Raw genomic sequence first — 26888 nt, 5'->3', positions numbered from 1 at the left:
ACCCCTAAGGAGGACAGATCCTGCATGCACCCCAGAAAGGCTACTCTCTTTTCTGGTTTTAAAGACAGGCTGGAGAGGAGAAATCTGCCCTTGGGTGGATGAGATTTGAAACCAATCTTGTATCCACAAGCTATGACCTCCAGGACCCATGGATCCTGCACGTCCCTGGACCAAGCATCTGAAAACAGCTACAGTCTGCCCCCTACACGATCCAGCTTTGGATCGGGGGCCACCCCTTCATGCCCACTTGTTCTCGGCGGGCTTCTTGTTCTGCTTGGATTTATTCCAGAATTGAGCCGGCTTCCAAGTGCTGACGTTGGGACTTAGAACGAAAAGGAAAGAAAATTAGATCCTTGTCCCTTAGATTTGTTCTTTTTATCCTGCGGTAGGAAGGCACCCTTACCCCCTGTAATCGTGGAAATAATGGAGTCCAGGCTTGGACAAAATAAAATATTTCCCTTAAAAGGGAGGGAAAGTAATCTAGACTTAGAAGTCATGTCCGCAGACCAGGACTTCAGTTGAAGCACCCGGCGCGTCTGCACTGAGAAACCAGAGATTTTAGCATTCAGGTGAATAATCTGCATGTTTGCATCACATATAAAAGAATTAGCAATTCTCAAAGCCTTAATTTTTTCCTGGATAACGTCAATGGGGATACTCTACCTCGATCAATTCCGCTAAGGAGTCGCACCAGTAGGCCGCAGCTCCAGCAACCGAGGCAACAGTCGCTGCCGGTTGAAATAAATATCCCGTATACTGAAACATTTTCCTGAGAAAAGTTTCCATTTTCTCATCCATCGGCTCTCTGAAAAACAAGCTATCCTCAAGAGAAATAGTAGTACACTTAGCTAACGTGGAGATAGCATCATCCACCTTAGGGAGGGAACCCTGCAACTCTAGTCCGGGAATAATTTTTTTTAAAGCAGACGAAGGGGAAAAGGAAGATCCAATTCTATTCCTTTCCTTTTTAAATAATATTTGCCATATTTACGGGTACAGGAAAAGTAAGCGGCGCTACCCTGTCCTCATACACTCTAATTTAGGAATCAAAGGGTCATCAGGAAACTTGGCCTCTAGAACCTCTAATGTAGGCAGAACCTCCTTTAGAAGAAAACGAGGATGCTCAATTTTAAATCTAAAGGATGGCTCCTCCACAGCCGGAGGCCTAGAGGTAGTAGACTATGATCCAGAAATTTCACCCTCTGAGTGTGACCCATCCTGGGATACCTGAAAGGCAGAGAAATCAAGTAAATCACTGGATGTCCCCTAGACCGTAGAGCTATGTTTAACCTTTCGCTTGTGCTTAGCAGGGCGAGGTAAAGCACTAAGGGCCTAAGACACCACTGTCTTTAACTGCGCGGTAAAGTCTGATGGTAAAAGGCTCCCTCCAGATTTAGGATCAGGCAAGATACGGGAAGCTGCATGCGACAACAGAGATGATTGATGGGTATGCACCTGGCGGGACGGCGAGTCCTCAGAGGTGGACGGCTCAGTTGTACTAAAAGGGTTAACCTTCTTAGACAAAATAACCTTGTTGATGCATATGGAACATAGTTGAGAGGGCTGGCACATCAAGGCCTCCTCACAATATAGACAAGTATTACCATTAGCAATAAAAGGAGTACCCTCAAGCATATCAGGATCCTCCATTGCTTGCGCTAACAAGAGTAGGATACAAATAAATTAACTTTTTATTTTTCTCAAAAACGGCACCTATATACCCCCAATGACTAGGGCACTCACCACTCGGTCAGGAAAGAGAAAATGAAAGTGTAACCACACCCGGTCACGTTGTGCGCAATGCAGGACTGCCCCTGCTATGAGAAAAAGCATGCCAGTGCTATCAAGCTGCACAGCGTTCAAAGTTAAAGTAAAACACCTCTATGTTCTGTTACCGCATAACAGTCTATGAGCACCAAAAATTAAAATCACACACATGCGACATAAATCAAAGTAACACATTTGATTAATCCCCACTGTTCAATAACCTCCCTCATGAGATATTAACCCATGATTCTATAAAGATAAAAGGAGTCACATTGTGACCCTGTCTTCAACAATTTCAACATAAGTAAACATGTAAACGATCTTACCAGAATCCATGCTGTGGAACAAAAACACAGCCTCTCAAGTGTGACAGTCTTGTAGCATTGCTCATGACATGGACTTGAATGAAGAAAGCAGACAGTGAAACTTGTCAACACTGGTTGCTTAAGGAGCTGTTAGCAGGCAGTCTGGATGGGTTCGCAGAATGACTCTCCCTGCATCTCCAGACTCTAACTTAAGTCAATGCTCTCACTGAGAGGCTGACAAGACTACTTAAAACTCCAGTTCCATAACGAAAGGCATATATCCCTCCTGAGGGACTCCTCCAAAATCTTCTCTGCCATCCTCCTTTGACGAAAGGCAAAGAATGACTGGGGGATGGGGGAAGTGGGAGAGATATTTAAGCCTTTGGCTGGGGTGTCTGTCTCCTCCTGGTGGCCAGGCTCAGTATATCCCAACAGTAAGGAATGAAGACGTGGACTCTCCTTGTATTAAGAATATATATATTTCAGAACTTTTTCCACCTTTAATGTGACCTATAAACTGTACAACTCAATTGAAAAACAAACTGAAATCTTTTAGGTGGAGGGAAGAACACAAAAAAAACTAAAATAATGTGGTTGTAGCTGTGTTCAGAATTAAGCAATCACATTCAAAATCATGTTAAATAGGAGTCAGCATACACCTGCCATCATTCAAAGTGCCTCTGATTAACCCCAAATAAAGTTCAGCTGCTCTAGTTGGTCTTTCCTGAAATTTTCTTAGTCGCATCCAACAGCAAAAGCCATGGTCCAAAGAGAGTTTCCAAAGCATCAGAGGGACCTCATTGTTAAAAGGTATCAGTCAGGAGAAGGGCACAAAAGAATTTCCAAGGCATTAAATATACCATGGAACACTGTGAAGACAGTCATCATCAAGTGGAGAAAAAAAATGGCACAACAGTGACATTACCAAGAACTGGACGTCCCTCCAAAATTTATGAAAAGACAAGAAGAAAACTGGTCTGGGAGGCTACCAAGAGGCCTACAGCAACATTAAAGGAGCTTCAAGAATATCTGGCAAGTACTGGCTGTGTGGTACATGCGACAACAATCTCCCGTATTCTTCATATGTCTGGGCTATGGGGTAGAGTGGCAAGACGAAAGCTGTTTCTTACGAAGAAAAATTTCCAAGCCAGGCTACATTTTGCAAAAACACATCTGAAGTCTCCCAAAAGCATGTGGGAAAAGGTGTTATGGTCTGATGAAACCAAGGTTGAACTTTTTGGCCATAATTCCAAAAGATATGTTTGGCGCAAAAACAACACTGCACATCACCAAAAGAACACCATACCCACAGTGAAGCATGGTGGTGGCAGCATCATGCTTTGGGGCTGTTTTTCTTCAGGTGGAACTGGGGCCTTAGTTAAGCTAGAGGGAATTATGAACAGTTCCAAATACCAGTCAATTTTTGCACAAAACCTTCAGGCTTCTGCTAGAAAGCTGAACATGAAGAGGAACTTCATCTTTCAGCATGACAACGACCCAAAGCATACATCCAAATCAACAAAGGAATGGCTTCACAAAAAGAAGATTAAAGTTTTGGAATGGCCCAGCCAGAGCCCAGACCAGAATCTGTTTGAAAATCTGTGGGGTGATCTGAAGAGGGCTGTGCACAGTAGATGCCCTCGCAATCTGACAGATTTGGAGTGCTTTTGCAAAGAAGAGTGGGCAAATCTTGCCAAGTCAAAATGTGCCATGCTGATAGACTCATACCCAAAAAGACAGTGCTGTAATAAAATCAAAAGGTGCTTCAACAAAGTATTAGTTTAAGGGTGTGCACACTTATGCAACCATATTTTATTTTTATATTTTTTCTTCCCTCTAACTAAAACATTTCAGTTTGTTTTTCAATTGAGTACAGTTTATATTTCACATTAAAGGTGGAAAAAGTTCTGAAATGATTTATCTTTGTCTCATTTTTTTACATCACAGAAACCTGACATTTTAACAGGGGTGTGTAGACTTTTTATATCCACTGTATTTATGTGAATTTAAATGTCTTAAAATTACATGCTCTATCAGAATCATGCAAATTTAATTTTTACTTTCATATCCCTCTAAGGCTGAACACATGTTTATACTTACACTGTTTCGCTTGTGGGAGTTAATAGTACCAAGTGGCTCAAAAATGCAAACTGTATTTCCATATGATGCTGCAATCTGAAAAAGAATTCAGTATTAGTTTTCTGAAAACTAAACAAGACAGAGCAAAAAACTAACCTAAAGAAGCCTCCCAGAGCCAGGGAGCTAAAATGATCTACAATGGCACTAATTCTAAAGCTAACAATAAATAATAATACATATACACTAATACACTACTAAAAAAACTACAAAAATACTTATTCATTGCCTCATTTTGTCACACATTGATTATTGCAATCTACTTCTAAATGGCCTTCCAAAACACTGCCTCTCCTTCCTCCAATCTATTATGAATGCTTCTGCTAGACTAATCCACCTAAGTCGCCGATCTACATCAGCTGCTCCGCTCTGCCAGTCTCTACACTGGCTCCCCATACACTCCAGAATACAATGTAAAGTATTAACCCTAACTTACAAAGCACTCAACAGTCTCCCAACTCCCAACATGAAATATTCCCCATCACGTCTTCTTCGATCAACTGCTGACCTACGTCTCTCCACTCCTTTTATCTCTACGTCCCACTCACGTCTTCAAGACTTTGCACGTGCTGCTCCTGTCCTCTGGAACTCTCTACCCACTCCATAAGACTGTCTCCAACCTTGTATAGCTCCAGACACTCCTTGAAAACCCACCTATTCAGAGAGGCTTACCATCTCTCCTCCATCTCTCAACCTAACCAAACTAATACATAAATTGCCTGACTCACTGCTGTAACTACAACCGATGTGACAAGCTACCCCCAACCTTATGTATCTGCACCCTAAACCTGTAGACGGTAAACTCTCCGGAGCAGGGCCCTCTTCCTCCTGTACTAGATTTATTTAGTTTTGTTATGTTTTGTATTTTATCACAAATTCTTGTCATTGTATACCCCTATCACTGTACCCAGCGCTACGGAATTTGGTGGCGCTATACAAATAAATTATAATAATAATAATATTAATGGCAAGGTTTATTATTTGAAAGTCTTGACAAAGGCTTATATAGAAGCCGAAACTTCAACACTGTATAAGAAGAATTTGGAATAAAGAATCATTTGGTTAAGTCTTGTGAGTGCCCTCCAATCAATTGACTTTTTTTTTTTTTATATCATTTTTATTGGGTTTTTCAAATAATATAACATGAATAAGAATTGACAATCAACAATGTTACATGTTATAAATACAATAAAATAGGCTAATTTTTACAATTGCCATATTATCTGACAAGAGTGTCTGATATGAAGTAGAATGGTATCAAACAAACAAAAGTAAAAATTTACATTCAATGACGTCACATGTTATCAAGCCAACAGAATAGGCACACTTTGACAATTACTATACTTTCTGGCAAAAATGCTAAATCAATAATATAATTATATCAGACAGTTTCTGATCCATTTTGAGTCAATGTTGTATCTTCAAATGTAATATTCAAGTCCAATGTCTCAGAATATGTGACTTTTCGTTTACAAAATGAGTTATTTCTTACATATCTGTGTATATACAAGCAAACCATTATATAATGTCTTTCTTAAAATACAACATAAAGAATGAGCTAGGCCTTAAGTGTCTGTTTTGAGAGTGAAGTTACTCAATACCTTGTATTTTTACATAGCAAAGGCTCTTTGAAATGAGGATGTTGGTTATAGAAGAGGGAAGAATGGAAGGAGAGAGAAGAGGAGAGGGAAGAATAAAACATTTATTTAGTCGCTCCCCCAATCCTCCACTCGATACTGCTGACAGGCCTCCTAGCACATAAAGTGGGTTGTGATTTTGTTATTGACTGCAAACACCGCACTTTCCATAGTCTCTATATAGGCCATTGTTGACAGGACCTGACCCCACCTTGGGCCCTTGGGTTGGCGCCATGCCCTGGCAATTACGAATTTGACCACCATGAAAATATACACAATCAGATTCCAGACATGTCTAGATAATTTTCCAGGTATCAAATGGAAGAGTGCTGCTTGAGGGCGGTCTACAATTTTGAACTCCAAACTTGAACTGCATCGAAAGGCTCTTGACCATAAACGTTGGATTTTAGGGCATTCCCACCACATTTTTGAAGGGGTGCCCACTCTGCCACAACCTCTCCAACACAGTGGTGAGTTAGAGCTGGAAATTTGAAACATGCGAATGGGAGTATAATGCCACTGTGTCAAGAGCTTAAAGAAAAGCTTATAATGGATGGTGCAGTGAATTGCATTTTTGGTCAGGAGGATTGATCACCTTCCTCCATCTGTTGCCTCGAATTGCAAAGTTTGTTCCCAATTTTGGATATATGTAGTTTTGTGAAATAGAGGAGATTGGAGAATATCAGCATAGGCTAGTGAAAACATTTTTAAGGTTAGTACCCCGTGCACCCATCATTTTTCCCATTCGGTCGGTTGACTCAGAGGAGTGGACAGGAAGCCCCAAAAAATTTAAGTATTTTTTTTTAATCTAAAGAATTCAAATTTCATTAGATGTGACGGGGAGAATTGGATTTGAAAAAGAGGTATAGATATTTTTTCATTTGAAAATAGGTCCTCTATGCTCTTAACTCTCAATGACACCCATGATGAGAATCTAGGAGAGCATTAAGTAACCCTGATATAGGGTGGATTGGAGAAGGATGTGGAGCTATCCTGTTTCCATGACAAATTTTGTCCTAAAATTTAAAATTGGAGGATACTATATTATTTCTGGATATTTCGGGATCCATATCAGGTCTCTTAGATAAACTCCTTGGGGGAGCGAGGCTTGTTCGATCTTGGACCACCTACTATTGGGTGAGGATTTTGCCCAAAGCTGAGATATGAGCAAGACAAGAAGTTTTATGGTAGACAGCTAGGTTGGGAGCAGCCGCACCTCCACTCTGCAACAGATTTGAAAGAATCTTCATTGCAACCCTAGGCTGTTTGTGCTTCCATATAAACTCTTTACATATTTTTTTAAACTGAATGATAATGGCTTTAGGAATGAAAATTGGTAACACCTGAACAGGTAAGTCAATTTCGGGAGCAAGTTCATTTTAATAGCAGCAATTCTGCCCCACCAAGAAAGGTTTGGAGAGTCCCAGCGTGTTACATAATCCTTAAATTTACGAAGGGATCAAAAGTAGCTAATAGGATCGTTGGAAGATCATGAGATAAGATTACCCCCAAGTGTTTTAGGTTTGTTGTGGACCATTTGAATAAGAATTTGTGCTTCAATTTTAAAAGATCTAAATTTGATATGTTTAAGGCAAAGGCTTCAGACTTAGTGTAGTTGAGTTTATAGAAAAACTTATTTTAGAAAATTCTTCAAGGGATCAAATAACTTTGGGAATGACTGAAGGGAATTTGAAACCAACACAGTGAGATAGTTGGCAAACAATGCCACCTTCTGCTCAGTACTATGTAGTTGTATGCCCTGGATATCCTGTGCCCCTCTAATAGCCTCCCACCAAGGGTTCCATTATGAGAGAAAATATCAGTGGGGATAGAGGACATCCCTGGCAGGTGCTGTTTGTGATTTTGAATTAGGGAGAAAGGAATCCAATGCCCCTCACTCTGGCCGAAGGCACAGAGTATAGGGCCATTATCTTGGCACACATGGAAGGTGTGAACCCAAAGTGAACAAGAACCTCTCTCATGTAAAGCCAGTCGACTCAGTGGAAGGCCTTTACGGCATCTAATAATATCACTGTAAATTGTTGACCCAGGAGATTGGCCACAAAAATATATATTTAATAGTCTCCTTGTATTATCAGGGCCTTGTCTCCCCAAGGTAAACCCCACCTTATCTGGGTTCACCAGATATGGGATAATTTTATTTAGTCGTCCAGCCAGAATCTTCACGTATAGTTTGGTATCCAAATTTAACAGATAAATGGGTCTAAAGTGTGGGCAAATGTCCGGTGTTTTCCCAGGTTTGGGTAATATTATTGAGGCCTGTAGGAACTTTCCCAGAAAAGATCACCTTTCCTCTTCTATGTTAAAAAAATTTGATAGGATAGGTGTTAATTGGTTACTAAAGGTTTTATAAAAAATATCTAAATAGCCGTAAGGGCCTGGAGATTTACGCGGTTTTAAATTGTATTATAGCCTTTTTGATTACCGCTATGGAGATTGGGGCCTCCAGAGACTCAATTTGGTCCAGGGTGAGACGTTTTAGGGGCAATGGGAACAAAAAAAGAGTGAATGCCATCTAACGAAGGAGCAGGAGAGTCATTATTAGCCCTTAAGTTGTATAGTTGTTAATAATACGTTGCACATTCCATTCCAATATCTTTTGGATTAGTTACTCTTTGACCCTAGCAAACAGTTAAGGTATTCTAGGCTGAGCCATCCTTTCATGACGACGTCTTGCTAACAGGTAGTCTGACTTATCCCCTTTAGAATAAAAAAGGCGTTTGTTTTCCCTGATTCTGTCCTGTACTCCTTAGTTTTCTAACATACTAAGCTTCTGTCGAAGTGAAATTATTTGTGGTTCAAGACTCGGGTTCATAGTATTTTTGCGAGTTATCGTTATGGATCTTAATTGTTGATGTAATTGGGCTAATGTGGCTGTAGACCTTTTTCGAGTTTGTGCCTAAATTTTAATAAAGAGTCCTTTAAGGTAAACTTTTAACGCCCCCCACAAAGATGGAAATCGTCAACATCTCCATTATCATTTATCTCTAATAAATGCTGTATCTCAATAGATAGATAATCCCCTGGAATTGAAATCAAGGAGTCTAATAGGTGCCATGGTGGTCTTGGGGTAAAGGTCGACAAACCGGAGAGTTATATGGATACCGGGTTGTGATCAGACCAAGTTACATTTCCGATTGTTGAGGTTTGTATTTTATCTAGTAACCAGGGGTTACAAAGAAATAAGTCTATTCTGGAATATGAATGATGTACTTGTGAGTAATAGGTATAATATCTACTGGTAGAGTTCAATGAGCGCCAGACATCATATAGATTAGCCTGTGCTAGTAGTGAGTATAATTTTCTGGAAGTGTCTAGTGTGGCTTTATCTATTTGTTTATTTTGGGGTAGTCTTTTATCTAAGTGAGGATCAATGACCATATTCAGGTCTCCCGCTAACAATAGAATACCTCGTTTAAAGCGTCACTGAACCAAATTTTTTATTTGCAGGGGCCCCCGTCCATGTATGCCTATTGTTAGGGTGAGTAGAAAAATCTGAGTGCAAAGATGGGAAATAGGCACAGAAAAGAATCACTTAGAGGACTAAGGCTGGGAAATAAATATAGAACTTTATATAGTTATATACAATATGCACTAAGTTCAGCAAGTCTCAAATGATTCAAACAAGAGAATGTCAAATACTAGTTAGAAATATGTTTCCACAAACAGTGTGTGTTAAAACAAATACAATTCTAAAGACCAAAAAAGAACAGTGCATAGATCAGGGGTCGACAAATCTGTTTAAAATGTAGGAGCCAGTAAGAATAATTTAGGAGCCGCAAATATTTTTAGGAGCCAGACAGTGGTATTTACTTCTAGAATTAGCATATATAACCTTACCGGATAGCTCCGGATTACTCCTTATGCGTTTCAAAGGTGTCTAACAGTCTTTAAATGCCTTTTTCGTCAGAGGATTTGTGTATACTGAAAGATCAGATCACTAACTAACCCGCCCCTCGATTTAGTCTTATTCTATTGGCCCTCTGTGAGTCACATGTATGGAATGTTGCTAATTTGTGTTTCGTCTTCCCCTAACTCATTCTCAGGTTCCTGGCTACGTGGAGAGGGAAGTGGATCTGAGCCTGATAGTGTGAATGAGAGCGGATCACTACCCAGCTGAGCAGCTCACTGATTGTTTGTTGTATGCAGCACTTACCTCATTTGATTGGGGTAAGTAGGAACTCTACTTATTTTCACTGGTTTGAGCACATCAACTGGTCTTGTATTGGAAATAAGATTCCTGGCACCTGGGAATTTGGGGACTAATAACCTTGGCTCCTATTCACCTATTTAAGGATAATTGTACTATCAAGCATGAGCTTGTTATTGTGAACTAACTTCTGTGCAAACCCTGCTTCCTCATTTATACATTTGAACTTTTGATATATTGGAGGGTTTTTTTGGAGAAAACCTACTCCATTTTTTACTTAATTTGCAATTCTAGAAGTATAACATTTGTTAGGTGATTATCTATGCACTGTTCTTTTTTGGTCTTTAGAATTGTATTTGTTTTTACACACACTGTTTGTGGAATAATATTTCTAACTAAATATTTCTAACTATCCATCATTTTAGACATTCTCTTGTTTGAATCATTTTAGACTTGCTGCACTTAGTGGATATTGTATATAACTATATACAGTTCTATATATTTATATTTATTTCCCAGCCTTAGTCCTCTGAAGAAAGAAATTATGATATTTCGGTTTCCTGTAGCATTCTTTTCACATGCTCTGTAATATTTTCACTAGGTCTACAACAACCCTTATCACAGGGCACCGACTTAAAAACATTGGAAAATTCTACATAAAATAGTGTTAAAGTAAAATGTGACTTCCATTGGAAAATATGGCTTACTCATTTTTAAACATTTTTCATTAGTTGTTTTTTTATCGTCAAGTACAAAAATACGGTCTTACCCTGCCTTGTTGATGGGAGCATTCCACACAGCTAACCTGTATATTTCCATGTTTAGCACCAGGGATTATCTGAACACACTCAAAATCATTTGCAAGTATGATAATGTCACATCCTGATCCATAGGCCTGCAAAATAATAAAAACAGATTTTAATACGCAATATTCCAAAAATGACATACATAAAGCAAGACCCCACGGAGCAGTGGAAAACAACAATTTTAGATTTCATTTATATGAAAAGCAGGCAAAAGAAAGTGCACTATACAAAATTAAACCTTTATGGGGAATTATATTTTGAGTTTAATGCCAGTAAATAATTATTATGATAACCACATGCATATCCCAGCCATTCTTGAATCCCCTTACAGTATTTTAATAGTATAACTAAGTAACATCACCACTCTACATTAGGTCAAACAGTATTACTGCAAAACAATATCACTTTAACACAGTGGCATATGATAGAGTGCACAAGACAGGTATCGCCTTATATACCTCAAAACTGCATAATATCAACAATTCTCAGCACACCAATGTAATTGAAAGTATACATTTATTATGCACAATGAATCAAAAAACATGTATAACCTATAAACCCAAGTTATCCTCATTCACGCCACACATTCAAAAAAATAGCACAAATAATGTCCAGTACATCTCACTAGGCAGAGAGGAAGCCAGCTGTTGTCACCTTGTTTATACCTGGTTAAAAAAATAAAAAAAATAAAAAACACCTAGTAAATCTCAATGAATTGTAATTTGAAATTGAATGCACTTGTAATCCCAAGAGTAAGGGTAAACTGTCTCTATGCTGTGTCATAAAAAGTATACACTGTGTATCATAAAGTCTATTAAGATTAAGCTTTTCTTATGTATAGTATTTTGTAATCCACACAGAGAAAGTGTATATCTGTTTCTTGACAAATGTTATAACATAATCCACCGTTCCATAACTATAGGGAACATATAGTCGAGAAATAAAGTGTATGGCCCTTTACTATCTTTCTATATTGCACCCTCTAAACCTTTACTAAGTGAAGCTAGATTGCCAATACAAACATTGACACATACAGCGTCACAGTCTCTATCTGCTGCTGTGGTGCCGTGGGAGGGCAGGAAGGAAGCGGGTGGCCAGCCCATCATCTGAGTGGGGCAGAAGGGGAGGGTTCCCTATGCTACAGAAAAAAATATTAAAAGAAAGGGAGTGATAGTTCCCTACACAGAAGCAAAGGGGCTAATGAGAGGGGTGAGGGAGGCCCTACACACAATCACTTGTAGTGGGTAGGTGGGAGGGATTAGGGATGTTAAGTGTGGAATCCCTACACTGCAAAAATGGGAAGAAAAAAAAAAACAACCTAAAACTTCATACTGGCAGACAAAGATGGTGGTATGAAGTGTATGTGTGTGTGTGGGGGGGGGGGGGGAATCAGGGAGGTGGGAGGGTAATACCTACATTACCATAATATTTCCCTTGCCAGCTAAATAATTAACCCTTCTCTGTTCTAGAATCTCAGAAGTGTGGTTCACAGTTGCAATTAGCCTTCTGATTACCAACAAGCAATGGCAAAGCTGCTATTTCTGAACAAAGGGGATCTCAGAGAAGCTTTTACAACCACTCGTATTGCTTGCATAAATGGTAGAAACCCAAAGTTTTTAAAAAAAAGTTATTTTGTTTTGATATAATTTGGAGGTGAAATGTAGGCATGAAATATACCAAAATGGGCCTTGATCAATAACTTTTATTTTCTACTAATTATATATATATTTATTATTATTATTATTATTATTATTATTAAAAAATTTTGTGCTCATAAGTTTACATACCAGAATTTATGATTTCTTGGCCATTTTTCAGAGAATATGAATGATAACACAAAAACTTTTCTTTCACTCATGGTTAGTGTTTGGCTGAAGCCATTTATTATAAATCAATAGTGTTTACTCTTTTTAAATCATGACAACAGAAACTACCCAAATGACCCTGATAAAACGTTTACATACTGTGGAGATTTTGGCCTGATAATATGCACACAAGTTGACACAAAGGGGTTTGAATGGCTATGGTAACCATTCTCACCTGTGATCTGTTTGCTTGTATTTAGTGTGTGTGTGTGTGTGTATAAAAGGTCAATGAGTTTCTAGACTCCTAACCATCCCTTGCAAGACAGTTGCATCTGTCATCCAGTGCTGCACTGACGTCTCTGGATTCTGAGTCATGGGGAAAGCAAAAGAATTGTTAAATGATCTGCGGGAAAAGGTAGTTGAACTGTATAAAACAGGAAAGGGATATAAAAAGATATCCAAGGAATTGAGAATGCCAATCAGCAGTGTTCAACTCTAATCAAAAAGTGGAAAATGAAGGGTTCTGTTAAAGCCAAACCAAGGTCAGGTAGACCAACTAAAATTTCAGCCACAACTACCAGGAAAATTGTTCGGGATGCAAAGAAACTTCAGGTGAAATACAGGACTCTCTGAAAACATGTGGTGTGGCTGTTTCAAGATGCACAATAAGGAGGCACTTGAAAAAAGATGGGATGCATGGTCGAGTCGCCAGAAGAAAGCCATTACTACGCAAATGCCCCAAAGTGTCAGTATATGGCAGGGTTATAATACAATTTATTTAATAATTATTCTTTAAAATAACCTCAAATTAAAATGCATATACAAAACAATTAAAATCAATATTTATTTCTAAGTTCTTTACGATAAGTTAAAGTTATAAACACATTGAATTATATTGAAAGAGAAAGAGAGAGAGATGATAGGCCCTTCAAATGCTTGTCCCTGATTGGTTATTTGGGAGATGCCTCCCTGATTGGCTACTGGGAAATTTCATTTTCAACAGCCAAATGCCTTTTGGCTGTAATACTGGATTTAGGCCATTGGGGGCAGAAAAGACAGTTTCATTTTTAACATTGCTAACAGTAAACTATATCATTTAATATGTATATTTAGTATATTCACTATTATCTGATATTAATAAACTATGTGATCAGCATATATATCCCATTTAATATAATTGAAAAAAAAAAAACTGAGATCAAACACTAGTATTTTATCAATTCGATGTTAAAATAGAAAATATTTATATAGACTTCCTATACATTCAGCTTATAATATTTTAAGAGATGTAATTAAAGTTACATAAATATTTAGTGCATAACCATATGATATGACTTAGGCCACCCCATGCAGGCAATCCTGTATCAGCATCTATATTTGTATTTTAAAATGGGATTATTACAATTGTTACTTAATCTATTACAAATCTGAATTGCATTTCCCCAGATCCATATATAGATATTTATACAGTCTGAGGTATATATTTAATATTTGAAAACTATATATATGCTTTTCAAAACTTCAAATCCTTAAGACTTCTAAGTTTAAAAAAAAAAAAATACATAGGTTAAGACATGTTAAAATCTTAACTCTCAGGCTTTCAACTTCCCATATTACTATTCCTAGGCATAGATAATCTCCCAGATTTTAATGTTCATATTTAATATGTGTCTGAATATATACATGTTCATTTTAGTATCTTAAACTTACATGAAAATTAGGCACAATTCCTTTATCTGAAATCTAGTTTCCCATGTCATACAGAGACTTAAAATGTCAGTTTGTCTGGGAGCTCGCTAGAGGACCATTCACACCTATATGAGATGAGCTACATCCTTTTTTTTTTTTCTCAAAAAAACTGTTTTGTTTTTTTTACATATTGCTATTGCACATTTAATTTACTACAGTACAGTGTTAACATGACTTTCAAATGCACTGGGAAACCAATAAAATGTGTGACTCGCTTTATTGTGATATTCACTTTATTACAGTAGTCTGAAGCACATAGGATCTACATACATATTAAATGTTCAGGGCTTGAAAAACCCAGGTACCAGGGCACCAATAGTGCTTACAAAATGATCTTTGTATGAGATAGCTGCACTCAAAACACCATGTATTAGTCCATCACACTAAACAGAGCTGCACCACTCCAATGCTGTACGCTTACACAACAGCAGTGCTGCATACTAAACAGAGCCGTTTGTTACTCCTGTGCTGTAATACCGCCACATATCTAGTAACAGCAGTAGCACTTCAGTAATGTATGCAAAGTAATGGGGGTTGGACTTTCACTGGCGACAGCTCATTTTCTTAACAGATAATTGGTGTTGGTGGGTGAAACATGGGGCAGGAGAAGTTGCATGATCTTTAAGTGACAATAGCAATATATAAACACATTAAAGGTCAGAAAAAAATATTTAAAAGAGACAGTCCACTCAAATTTTTGGTATTGTTTAAAAAGATAGATAATCCCTTTATTACCCATTAGCAAGTTTTGCACAGCCAACACGATTATATTAATATACTTTTAACCTCTGTGATTATCTTGTATCTAAGCCTCTTTTGACAGCCTCTTGATCACATAAATTTTTATTTATTATGCATTTTAGCTGTGTTGTGCAGAACCCACAGGCATGAGCACAACGATCCACATAAACTAGCAGTCTCCTGTTGTGAAAAGCAAAAAAAAAAAAAAAAAAAATGTCTGTAGTGGCTTAGAAAAAGGCAGAAATTTAGAGGTTTAAAATGTTGACAATTATATTAAATATAACAATGTTGGCTGTGCAAAGCTGGGAATGGGTAGTAAAGGCGTTATCCAACTTCTTAAACAATAAAAATGTTAGTGTTCACTGCCCCTTTAAATCTGCAGAAAATCATTAACCTGTATAGCAAGCAAACATCCATAAGGAAAAGAACCACATAAGCCCCCATAATTAAAATCTAGGGGAACCAAGATGATTGACAAAGTGAAGAGTAGCTGTTTCTAAACCATGTTTCTTGAAAGAAACAAGTCTGAATATTTAGCATGGGCCAAACAATACAGAAATTTCAAAATGGAAAACTGCCCTGATAACAAACAAATGAAAATGTGACATTTGAGTGCTGCTCTAGCTCTTGAGATACGTCTATAAAAATAAAATACAAAATCCTGCTTATAGTTCCCCATACACTGCTGAAACCTGTAGATCCCGTGTTGTGCGAGGAGCCTGATCAGACTGAAGCTACTATTAGATTTGTTGCAAGCCTCAATATTACAGAGCTATGAGGCCGTAGTGTCCCGACCAACCCACAATAGAGTACCATTGGGTCTTTGCTTTGTCGCAGAACTGCATATTCGGTTTTTACTTTAATCAAGCTGCCCTAGTAAGTGCTGTTATAGATGGCAACTGTTACAGAACAGATACTTCAAGCCCTGGAGGAATTACTTTCCTTACCGGTACTCTTAAAACTTTTTTGAACAGGAGATGCAAAGGTGAGATGAACTTGTATTATCTGGTTCAGCCTGTCTGCCTACCTTTAATGCAATTGTCTCTGCTACCCCACATCACAGTTGCCTAGAGAGTGTGCATGTGAGGAAAGGTTAAACAGTTAAGTGGTAGCTGATATCAGCCAGATGGGCTGGTGGGAGCTGGTAAGAGGAGATACAGCCCCAGAGAGACAGCGGGAGTTCCTCTTCCTAAGGCAGTCAGCAGACTGAGATCATTTTGTGTGCAAAGCAGCAGGCAGAGAAGTCCTTCAAGCGTCTGGAGAGTTTTGGCACTGGGACTCCTTATGTTGTCAGTACAGGTTTCTTAGTCCATTAGCTTAGTCACAAGGTCCACGTTTGGCCTTATATATTTCTAATGGTGAATTTATTAGTAGGATTATTGAATATAAATTTAAATACGGTGGGGTTTCTTTTGACACAAATTATAATAACAGGGACATTTGCATGTACTTTTTTATACTTTAGCCTTATGTTTAAATTTTATTTTTCTTTCATAAGATGTCGAGAGTCCAAGAGCCATAATTTGTGGGATCCTACACCCAAGCTTTGAAGTCCACAAGACCACCATGAAAAAGGGCAGGAAAAACAGTTAAGGCAGGTAGAAGTACTAAATGGGCATTGTGGCCTACGGCACAATGTTTACCATATCTAAAAAAGGTAAATATTTTACAAAAAAATCGTCCTTAAAACATTTAATGACTTAAAGTGCCCCTGTTTTAATGCATGATTTTATATATACTCTGTACTACAAATGAAAAAGTTTACAATCTCTTTAAGCTCTCCGCTAGCTCTAAACTAGTGATTAAAAATTACCCCAGACTAGTCCGACCAAAATTTTGTAAGCTTTCCAAATTTAAATTTTGGCAAGGGCAATAAAGAATACCCTGTTTATTCTATTCTTTAGAAATAATTTCAGATACAGAATATGGAACAGGAAGAACTGCCACAGATTTTGCTGCAGCATGTGATGGTGTGTAGACTCTTACTATCTTATGAAAAAAAAACTAACAAAACATACTAGCCTGGTAGCACAGCCAATGAATTGTGCAAGTGTGGTTTTGAATTCCAATAAAAGCAATTCATTTTTAGTGGGGGATAAAATCTTATACTGAAAAGCTTTCATAAAAGATCATAGATAAAGGTACATTGCATTCTGTTTAAGGAGATAATAATTTGAAACTGTAATATAAATGTTTATTTATATGTAATAAAACAACTTTGCAAAATACTTTTATTATTTATTTGTCCCTTTTTATGTAATTTCGCTTTGTAATTTCATATTGTAAAATGTTCTAATTCTGTGGACTGAAACTGCACACTGCAGGCTTTACAAGCCTAATCCTGTCATATATCTAACCCTAATTAGTCTCAGCAAAGATTATCAGATGACAAACTTAAAAACAATGCATGTTTTGCCAATCTAGAGCTAGTTTGAAAGTGGTGCTCTAACGTTTGCTCGCAATCGATATAGGAATATTGCACCCGCGCTAACTGAGCGCAATCTAATTTAACTCACACCCGGTTAGAACAACTGAAGACCTTTTGTAAAAGGGTTAGAGATAAAATAAAAGTTGCACTAAACAACATAAATACATTTAAATATACTGTTACACTCATATTAATCATTTAAACATATTCATACATTTTTATAAGGGTTAAAAGATATATGGTATATTGCCATGCATTTGACTGCAAATGGCTATAACACACACAATATATATATATATATATATATATATATATATATATATATATATATATATATATACACACATACATATATACATATATACATATATAGATAACACATACATACATACACACATACATACAGTATATACATACACACACACACACACACATGAGATGCAGGATACAGTATAGAAGGTACAATGCTATTTTATTGCAGAGCATAGAAGTATACAACTTGTACAACACATCTAATTTAGTAACTGCGACATAGACAATAATGGACCTAAAACCACGCCCCCATCCGGTGACATCACTTCCCACTCTTATCACATCTTCCCCCTTCTCAAAGGACAAAGCATACATTTTTTTTTTCATTTGAATACATCAAATAACAAGCTATACAAGAAGCATACAAAAATAGTTTTGTATAGTATACAACAAATAACAAGTTAAAGAGAATATCTATATAAACAACATCCTGACTTGAACATCGGGGTAGACTACCCTAGTCCACAGTGACCATGGGATTATTCTGCCCATACACCCGGTCACTGCTCTAACTAGTGCTAATCCCAATATCGGGCTGGAAGTTTCACCATTCTTCCACTTGATGTCATTCTACATGAACTGTCCTCTGATACAGAAGAAGGTGATTGAGAGTCTGCTGGAGGCAAAGACGTATCCCCGCTGTGATCTTGCTGAGGGGAAGGCACCCCTCTTAAAACAGGGGATCCCGCCGGCGGTGGTACTGAGGAATCCAGTTCCAAACTCTCAGGTACAGGCTGAAGATGTTTTCGATTTCGACGTGTGACTGTCCCTCCATCAGTAAGGACTACATAAGACCTTGGTTCTGGAGAGCGTCCAATTACCGTAGCAGGCGTCTTCCATTTCTTCTCATCATCCAGTTTACGCTTACACTTTGCCCCGCATTCAGCTCCTGCAAGGGCCTCACAGAGTGTCTCCTGTCGTAGAAGAATCGATAGCCCCTTTTTTCCTCTTCATCCCTCCTAAGGACCTTGTCCCAAGGAATAGAGCTAGTCGGCTGGAAGACACCCACAGAGGGTTAGGTGGTGCAAATCTGATGCCCTAGCATCAGTTGTGCTGGGCTAAAATCCGTGGCTTGAATGGGAGTCACCATATAAGACAAGAGGGCTAGGTACGGCTCAGATTGCTTCAAAATGAACTTTGTTGTTTGAACTGCCCTTTCAGCCATTCTATTGGCCTGTGGGTAATGTTGACGTAGAATGGACAAAATCATATTCACTGCTGAAAGAACTGAACTCTGTGGAAGCAAACTGCATTCCGTTATCACTCATTAATTCCATTGGTATGCCCCCACCGGGCGAACAAGCTCTTGAGACGAGTGATAACGGCCTGACTTGTGATCTCATTCAAGGGTGCAATCTCTAAATACCTGGAATAGTAGTCAATTACGACCACAAACTTTTTTCCATGCAGTTCGCACAAATCAGCAGCTATTTTCTGCCATGGGCCTGCATGCAGTGGGGTAGAAATCAAAGGCTCCCTTCTCTGAGTAGGCCTGTGTTCCCGGCAAAAGGCACATTTTGAAACATGGCATGCAATGTCGGAACTGATCCCAAGCCACCATACTGCCATAGCTGCCCTTTCTCTGCACTTTGTAATGCCCAAGTGGCCATCATGAATCCTGCTCAACATCTCCTGCCGCATGCTAACAGGAATAACAATGCGGTCCTGGAACAGCAGCAACCCATCCAGCTCCGTGAGCTGCAACCTTTCTGACTGGTAAGAACTTAGACATCCAGGTTGCCCGGCTCTCGGGCCAACCTTCTTTTATGTACTTAATAACTTCTTGAAGATCTGTATCTAAATATGTCTCATTTCTTATTTGATCTAGCTTCCCTGAAGAAATTAATTTGGTGGCCAGAACTGAATCTACATACACTTTCACATCTGATTCCGTTGAAGATACTTCAGCAGCAGCCAGCGGGAGCCTGGAAAGTGTATCTGCCACAACCAGTTGTTTCCCCGGCACATGCACTGCCCGAACGTTGAACCTGGCATCTTAGAGGTGTTTTGTCAATATCATAGGAGTTGATTAAAGGAACTAGCGGTTTATGGTCAGTCTTCAGACTAAATTTCTCTAAACCCACTAGGTAACGCTGGAAGCACTCACAGGCTCAAACTGCAGCCAGGCACTCTCTCAATTTGGGCTATTTCGACTCAGCAGCCGTCAGTGTACGGGAACAGTAGGCGATGGGCTGTAGTTTTTTCTCATTCAACTACAGGAGGGCGGCCCCTAATCCATAACTGCTCGCATCGTCACTAACCACAGTCATTTTGGAAGGGTCATAGAAACCCAACACTGGGGCAGGCCCCAGTAGGGACTTGACCTGCACAAAAGATTCTTCTTCTTCTGAAGGTCTCCAGACCCAGGCAAAATCTTTATTTAGCAACTCTGTGATAGGGTGTAGTATTGTGAATAAATCTGGAAGGAACCTTCCCACATAATTCACAAGGCCCAATATTTGTCTCAGTTCATGTACATCAAAAGGAATTTTCAACTGTTCAATAGCAAGAATTTTATCAGGGTCCGGCTTGATGCCATCCCCATTGATGATATGTCCAAAGTAACATAACTCAGCCTTCCTAAAATGGCATTTCTCCTTATTCAATTTCAGCCTGGGCTCTCTAATGGTCTGCAGAACACAGCTCAATCGCTGATCATGTTCTTCCAATGTAGACCCATACACCAAGATGTCATCCATGACGACTGCCGTGCCCTTGTGGTCCTTTAGAAGAGAACTCATCTCTCTTTGAAAGATTTCAGGAGCAGAGGATATCCTGAAGGGGAGTCTGCAGAAGCAAAACAGACCTACTGGTGTTATGAAGGTAGTCAGTTTGCGGCACTTTGGTTCTAGAGGCATCTGCCAGAAGCCGCTGAAAGCATCGAGTGTGGAAAAGAACTTCATCCCCGTCCGTATTTTGGGGCTATGTCTTCAAGTGTCAGCAGCACATATCTCTCTCTCTTCACTGCCCCATTTAGCCTTTTCAAGTCTACGCAGATGTTTCTTTGCAACAGGCACAATGGGGGAACACCAGTCAGTTGCTTCAACAACCTCTTCAATGACTCCCATATTCTTCATGCGCAGAAGTTCCTTTTCCACTTGAGGCATGAGTGGGAATAGAATTCTAGGAGGAGTGGAAATGCTGTATTGGACTGCGTCACCTTTAAGTGATATCCGGACTGGGTTGCAATTCAGTAAGCCCAATTCACCAAACATGTCTTCTGAAATCTCATTCACTCTGGCAACCAGGCCCAAACCACAGGCTGCTTTTCTGCTCAATAGGTTGTTAACACACTGACCTCTAATCACATGTACCCACATGGTGAATTTCTCCGGCTTTTAATTGCAGTTGGCAATAAATTTCCCCGCACAATCGATGCGGCCACCAGGACTATGAACTTTAGTTTTAACTTTCGCAAGCTGAGGCTATCGAGGCAGTTTTATGAACGCTGCAAGGGACATAACAGTGATATCAGCTCCTGTGTCAATCTTAAAGGCAACTTTGGCTCCCATTACAGTAAGGGTAACCCGCCAATCTTAATGTGAACCAGGCCGTTCAACAACGGACCTCACAAAGGACACTTCATGACCCTCCTGGTCACTATCCACCTGCATCTCCTTAATGTATTCAGTTTTACACACCACTTCAAAATGGCCCATTCGGTTACATTTTCTACATCTTTTGTCTTTAGCAGGGCATATGACACTCTGATCATGGGCATGGTTACACCGTGTGCAGCGAACATGCTGCTCCCATCCGCTTTTGGGTCTACCCCTCACACTGTGCCTTTCACTAGCAGCTCTCCTGAACTGCTGCACTTCATCCACAATACTCTCAGACCTCAGATCAGCACTTTGCTTTTTCACCAGTTCACTCTGGCGGGCCATCATAATAGCCCCATCTAACGTTAATTCAGCCTCCAACTGTAGCTTCAGTGAGACTTCAGCATCTGCAATTCCTATGACTATTCTGTCTCTGATTTGCTCCTCTTTAGCAACACCAAACTCACAGAATTCAGCTAGTTCATACAGGCTGCGCACAAATGACTCCACAGATTCTCCCACACGCTGAGCACGTTTGTGAAAACAAGCCCTCTCATGAATCACATTTCTTTTGGTCACAAAGTGGGCACTGAGTTTATTCATAACTATTTCAAAGGGAAATTCTTCCAGTTCTTTGAAAGTAAAGGCATTGAACACTGGCTCCACATCTTTCCCCATAGAATATAAAAGAGAATTAACTTGTACTTCACCACTCTCCTTGTCCAGCTTAGAAGCAATCCTGAAGCGTTGAAACCGCTGACGCCATGTGAGCCAAGCTGCAGGCTGAGAGAAATCAAAAGGCTCAGGTGGGGTAAACTTCGACATTGTCATTAATCAGGAAACTGAAGCGCAGGCAAGTATTTCTGACACCATGTCATGAGATGAAGGACACAGTATAGAAGGTACAACGCTGTTTTATTGTAGAGCATAGAAGTATACAGCTTGTACAACACATCTAACTTAGTAACTGCGACATAGACAATAACGGACCTAAAATCACACCCCCATCCGGTGATGTCACTTCCCACTCTCATTACAGAGACCATTGCAAAAGTATAATTTTCTCTGGTTTTACTATTCATAGGTATGTGTTTCAGTAAAATGAACATTTCTCCCAACCCCCCCCCCCCAAAACAAATAAAAAAATACTGTCATCTAGAGCATTTATTTGCAGAAAATGAGAACTGATCAAAATAACAAAAAAGATGCAATGTTTTCAGACCTCGACAAATGCAAAGAAAACAAGCTCATATTTATTTTTAAACACAAAAATATTAATGGCTTAAAGGGACACTGAACCCAATTTTTTTCTTTCATGATTTAGATAAGGCATGCAATGTTAAGCATCTTTCTAATTTATTCCTATTATCAATTTTTCTTCATTCTCTTGCTATGTTTATTTGAAAAAGAAGGCATCTAAGCTATTTTTTGGTTCAGACCCTGGACAGCACTTGTTTGTTGGTGGGAGAATTTATCCACTAATCAGCAAGAACAACCCAGGTTGTTTACCAAAATGGGCCGGCAAGTAAACTTACATTCTTGCTTTTCAAATAAAAATACCAAGAGAATGAAGAAAATGTAATAATAGGAGTAAATTAGAAAGTTGCTTAAAATTGCATGCTCTATCTGAATCACGAAAGAAAATTTGGGTTCAGTGTTCCTTTAACTTACAAAGAGTTCAGAAATCAATATTTGGTGGAATAACCCTGATTTTCAATCACAGCTTTCATGCTTGCTCTACACTATTCTTTCGCATTGCTGGTGAGTGACTTTATGCCACTCCTAGCCCAAAACTTCAAGCAGCTCTGCTTTGTTTGATGACTTGTGACCATCCATCTTTCTCTTGATCACATTCCAGAGGTTTTCAATAGGGTTCAAGTCTGGAGATTGAGCTGGCCCTGACAGGGTCTTGAGCTGGTGGAAGCAAGTTTTCTTCCAGGATAACCTTGTACATGGCTTGATTCATGCGTCCTTCACAAAGAATCTTCTCTAATGAATCCAATTTTTAGCTTTGGCCAACACCTGTTCGTCTAATGGTTAGACAGAGACCTGGAGAGGCCTACAAGCCACAGTGTATCGCACCCACTGTGAAATTTGGAGGAGGATCTTTGATGATCTGGGGGTGCTTCAGCAAGGCTAGAATTGGCCAGATTTATCTTTGTAAAGGACGCATGAATCAAGCCACGTACAAGGTTATCCTGTAAGAAAACATGTTTCATTCTGCTCTGACAATGTTCCCAAACTCTGAGGACTGTTTTTTTCAGCAGGACAATGCTTCATGCCACACAGCCAGGTCAATCAAGTTGTGGATAGAGGACAAACAGATCAAGACCCTGTCATAGCCAGACCAATCTCAAGACCTGAACCCATTGAAAACCTTTGGAATGTGATCAAAAGGAAGATGGATGGTCACAAGCCGAGCTGCTTGAGTTTTTGCACCAGGAGTGGCGTAAAGTCACCCAACAGCAATGTGAAAAAATGGTAGAGATCATGCCAAGACGCATGAAAGCTGTGATTGAAAATTAGGGTTATTCCACTAAATACTGATTTCTGAACTCTTGCTAAAGTTAAAACAATGGTATTAGTATTCAAAATGAATATGAACTTGAATTTTTTGAATTAAATACACACACACTATATTACAATAAATATACCGAATATCACAAAGAAAAAAATGTGAAATAAATGTGATAACAAAAATCATAAAAGGAAAACCAAATAAAGTTCTGAATCAAGGATATGTCTGTGTCCTCTGGATGAGTTTTTCAGCTTGTTAGCATTCCTCAGTGAGATCCCATAAAAAAGGAAACAGAAAATTGCAACATAGTGTGAATCTGTAATGGCACTTTGAGGAAGTAGTTGTTTTGTAACAAATGACTACTCACATTTGTTGGAGCTTTCCACTAAGCTCAAGGATATGCGCACTCCCACTTTATACTGATGGGAAAACAGTACACTAGGCAAAACTTGGATACAAATTTATTTTAAAATATATAAAAGCGTCACATAAGCCTTGATAACACCACAATGTAAGGGTACAAAAGCAGATATGCTGTAACAAATGCTTCAAATCGCCAAACTTGCAAAGAGGTAAATGGATCAGCAGGAGTGTGACCGCTGAAACCAAAACCTTTTTAGTAGCAAGACAATAGCGCTAAGCCCCCAGGTGTCCTGGCTAGTGTAGAGACGCAATAAAACTCAATATAGAACAGTTCAGTTCCGACGTACGTTTCGCTGGTATGCTTTGTCAAGGAATGTTAGTGCGCATGTCCAAGAGTCCTTTTAAACAATCCATTGATGAGTTTCTGCCAGGTTTGTGGTTACATCCTCCATTTTGGAAGTTGGCATTTAGGTAATTTGTCATTAAACAACTAGTATGTTTTTCAACTTCTTTCAGTTTTATACATTTTGTTGATATATGCATAGATGTTAAGATGGATAACCAGAATTGGGAAATTATGCATTATAATGTTATAGCATTATACATATATGCAAAACTTCAAAAAGCATAATCACATTCTGCCTGCAATTAGTGTCTATACTTATGATATATGTAGGTATTTGTTTTCTTTAACCCCTTAATGTGAAGGTATTAATTATATTTTTTTTTTTATTTTTTTTTTGTGATGTTACTGACTATATGTCCTACGGACCATAATTAAACTACTAGCCTTATCATAAACCTAGTTGTGTCGCAATGTTTTTAAAAATAGATTTTATTTGTTAGCATGTAACATGTTTAAAAACATATATATATGTTTTTAAACAACATACAATATATACAATATATGTTTTTAAACATGTTACATGCTAACAAATAAAATCTATTTTTAAAAACATTGCGACATGCGCACTAACATTCCTTGACAAAGCATACCAGCGAAACGTACGTCGGAACTGAACTGTTCTATATTGAGTTTTATTGCGTCTCTACACTAGCCAGGACACCTGGGGGCTTAGCGCTATTGTCTTGCTACTAAAAAGGTTTTGGTTTCAGCGGTCACACTCCTGCTGATCCATTTACCTCTTTGCAAGTTTGGCAATTTGAAGCATTTGTTACAGCATATCTGCTTTTGTACCCTTACATTGTGGTGTTATCAAGGCTTATGTGACGCTTTTATATATTTAAAAAAAAATTTGTATCCAAGTTTTGCCTAGTGTACTGTTTTCCCATCAGTATAAAGTGGGAGTGCGCATATCCTTGAGCTTAGTGGAAAGCTCCAACAAATGTGAGTAGTCATTTGTTACAAAACAACTACTTCCTCAAAGTGCCATTACAGATTCACACTATGTTGCAATTTTCTGTTTCCTTTTTTATGGGATCTCACTGAGGAATGCTAACAAGCTGAAAAACTCATCCAGAGGACACAGACATATCCTTGATTAAGAACTTTATTTGGTTTTCCTTTTATGATTTTTGTTATCACATTTATTTCACACACACACACTATATATATATATATATATATATATATATATATATATAAAATCAGAAGAGGTAAAAAGTGTTGGGTATTTTATTGGAAGTTCTATAACATAGTAAAAAAAAGTTTAATTCTTATAGCAGCTATTCCTAGGGGTATGTAGTGTTCCACCCCTCAGTGGTACGATAAATACTATATATAAATGTGTATTGAAAGAGATGCTACAGCGCTGTATAGAAAAAAAACTGTAAATACTAATGTAGTAGTATCTGACCAAAACACCCTTAGTTCCAATAGTCAGATAAAATAAACATACTTTAAGGGTAAGCTAAAAAATATATATTAAAATAGCTTATTCAATACTGCTCTAATTAAATATAGAGGGTATTAATCCACCTTATTCAGAGTCTAAAGTGCTCAACCACAATTACAAGAGTCCAAACTTAAATCAGTTCATACAAGTGATCCAAATGCAGAGTAATGATGAGTGATAATAATCCCTGTCGGGGTTCTTACTTACATTCCTTAACCTCAATCTAATGAGGTAAGTGCCGCACCATAAGGAGGAACAATATGTGGGGGTATTCACAGCGTCTCTGCTCTGTTTGTTGGAGAATGGTAGAATCTTCCGCTCTTTACGGGCTCCGCTTCTTTTGGGGGATGGTAGCCGCTTTTTATATATATATATATATATATATATATATATATATATATATATATATATATATATATATATATATATATATATATATATATATATATATATTTATAGTGTAATACTTTGCAAATATTTTTTTTTAATTCAATTATATATATATATATATATATATATATATAATTTTATTTTAAACAAAAATAAAAGTATCTGTAAGTGAAAAACATTGGATATTGAAATATTAATAAACTATGTCAGGTTAGAGCACAAGCAATAAGTGTTAGGTTTTTGTCTTCAATGCTCTCCATTGGAGTCTATGGTGAAGCGACATCCGAAGTCCTGAAGTTAGCAAACATCAGATTTAGAATGCCCACAAAACTTTTACTTTAAACTTGTAATACGCACACTAA

General features: G+C 38.3%; 1 protein-coding gene across 2 annotated transcripts in view; it reads right to left on the bottom strand.

The window, feature by feature from the left end:
• The window catches only part of DMXL2 (Dmx like 2), a 641271-nt gene that overhangs the window by 601792 nt on the left and 12591 nt on the right, over positions 1-26888 (bottom strand). For both annotated transcript variants that reach the window (XM_053717470.1, XM_053717469.1), the window contains exons 2-3: positions 10786-10911; positions 4173-4247 (exon numbers count right to left, since the gene is read on the bottom strand). In XM_053717470.1, the coding sequence (XP_053573445.1) occupies positions 4173-4247; positions 10786-10911 (201 nt within the window). The remainder of the gene's footprint in view (positions 1-4172; positions 4248-10785; positions 10912-26888) is intronic.

Source organism: Bombina bombina, chromosome 6, assembly GCF_027579735.1.
Source record: "Bombina bombina isolate aBomBom1 chromosome 6, aBomBom1.pri, whole genome shotgun sequence".
Lineage (NCBI taxonomy): Eukaryota > Metazoa > Chordata > Amphibia > Anura > Bombinatoridae > Bombina > Bombina bombina.
This window is presented reverse-complemented; position numbering and strand designations above follow the sequence as displayed.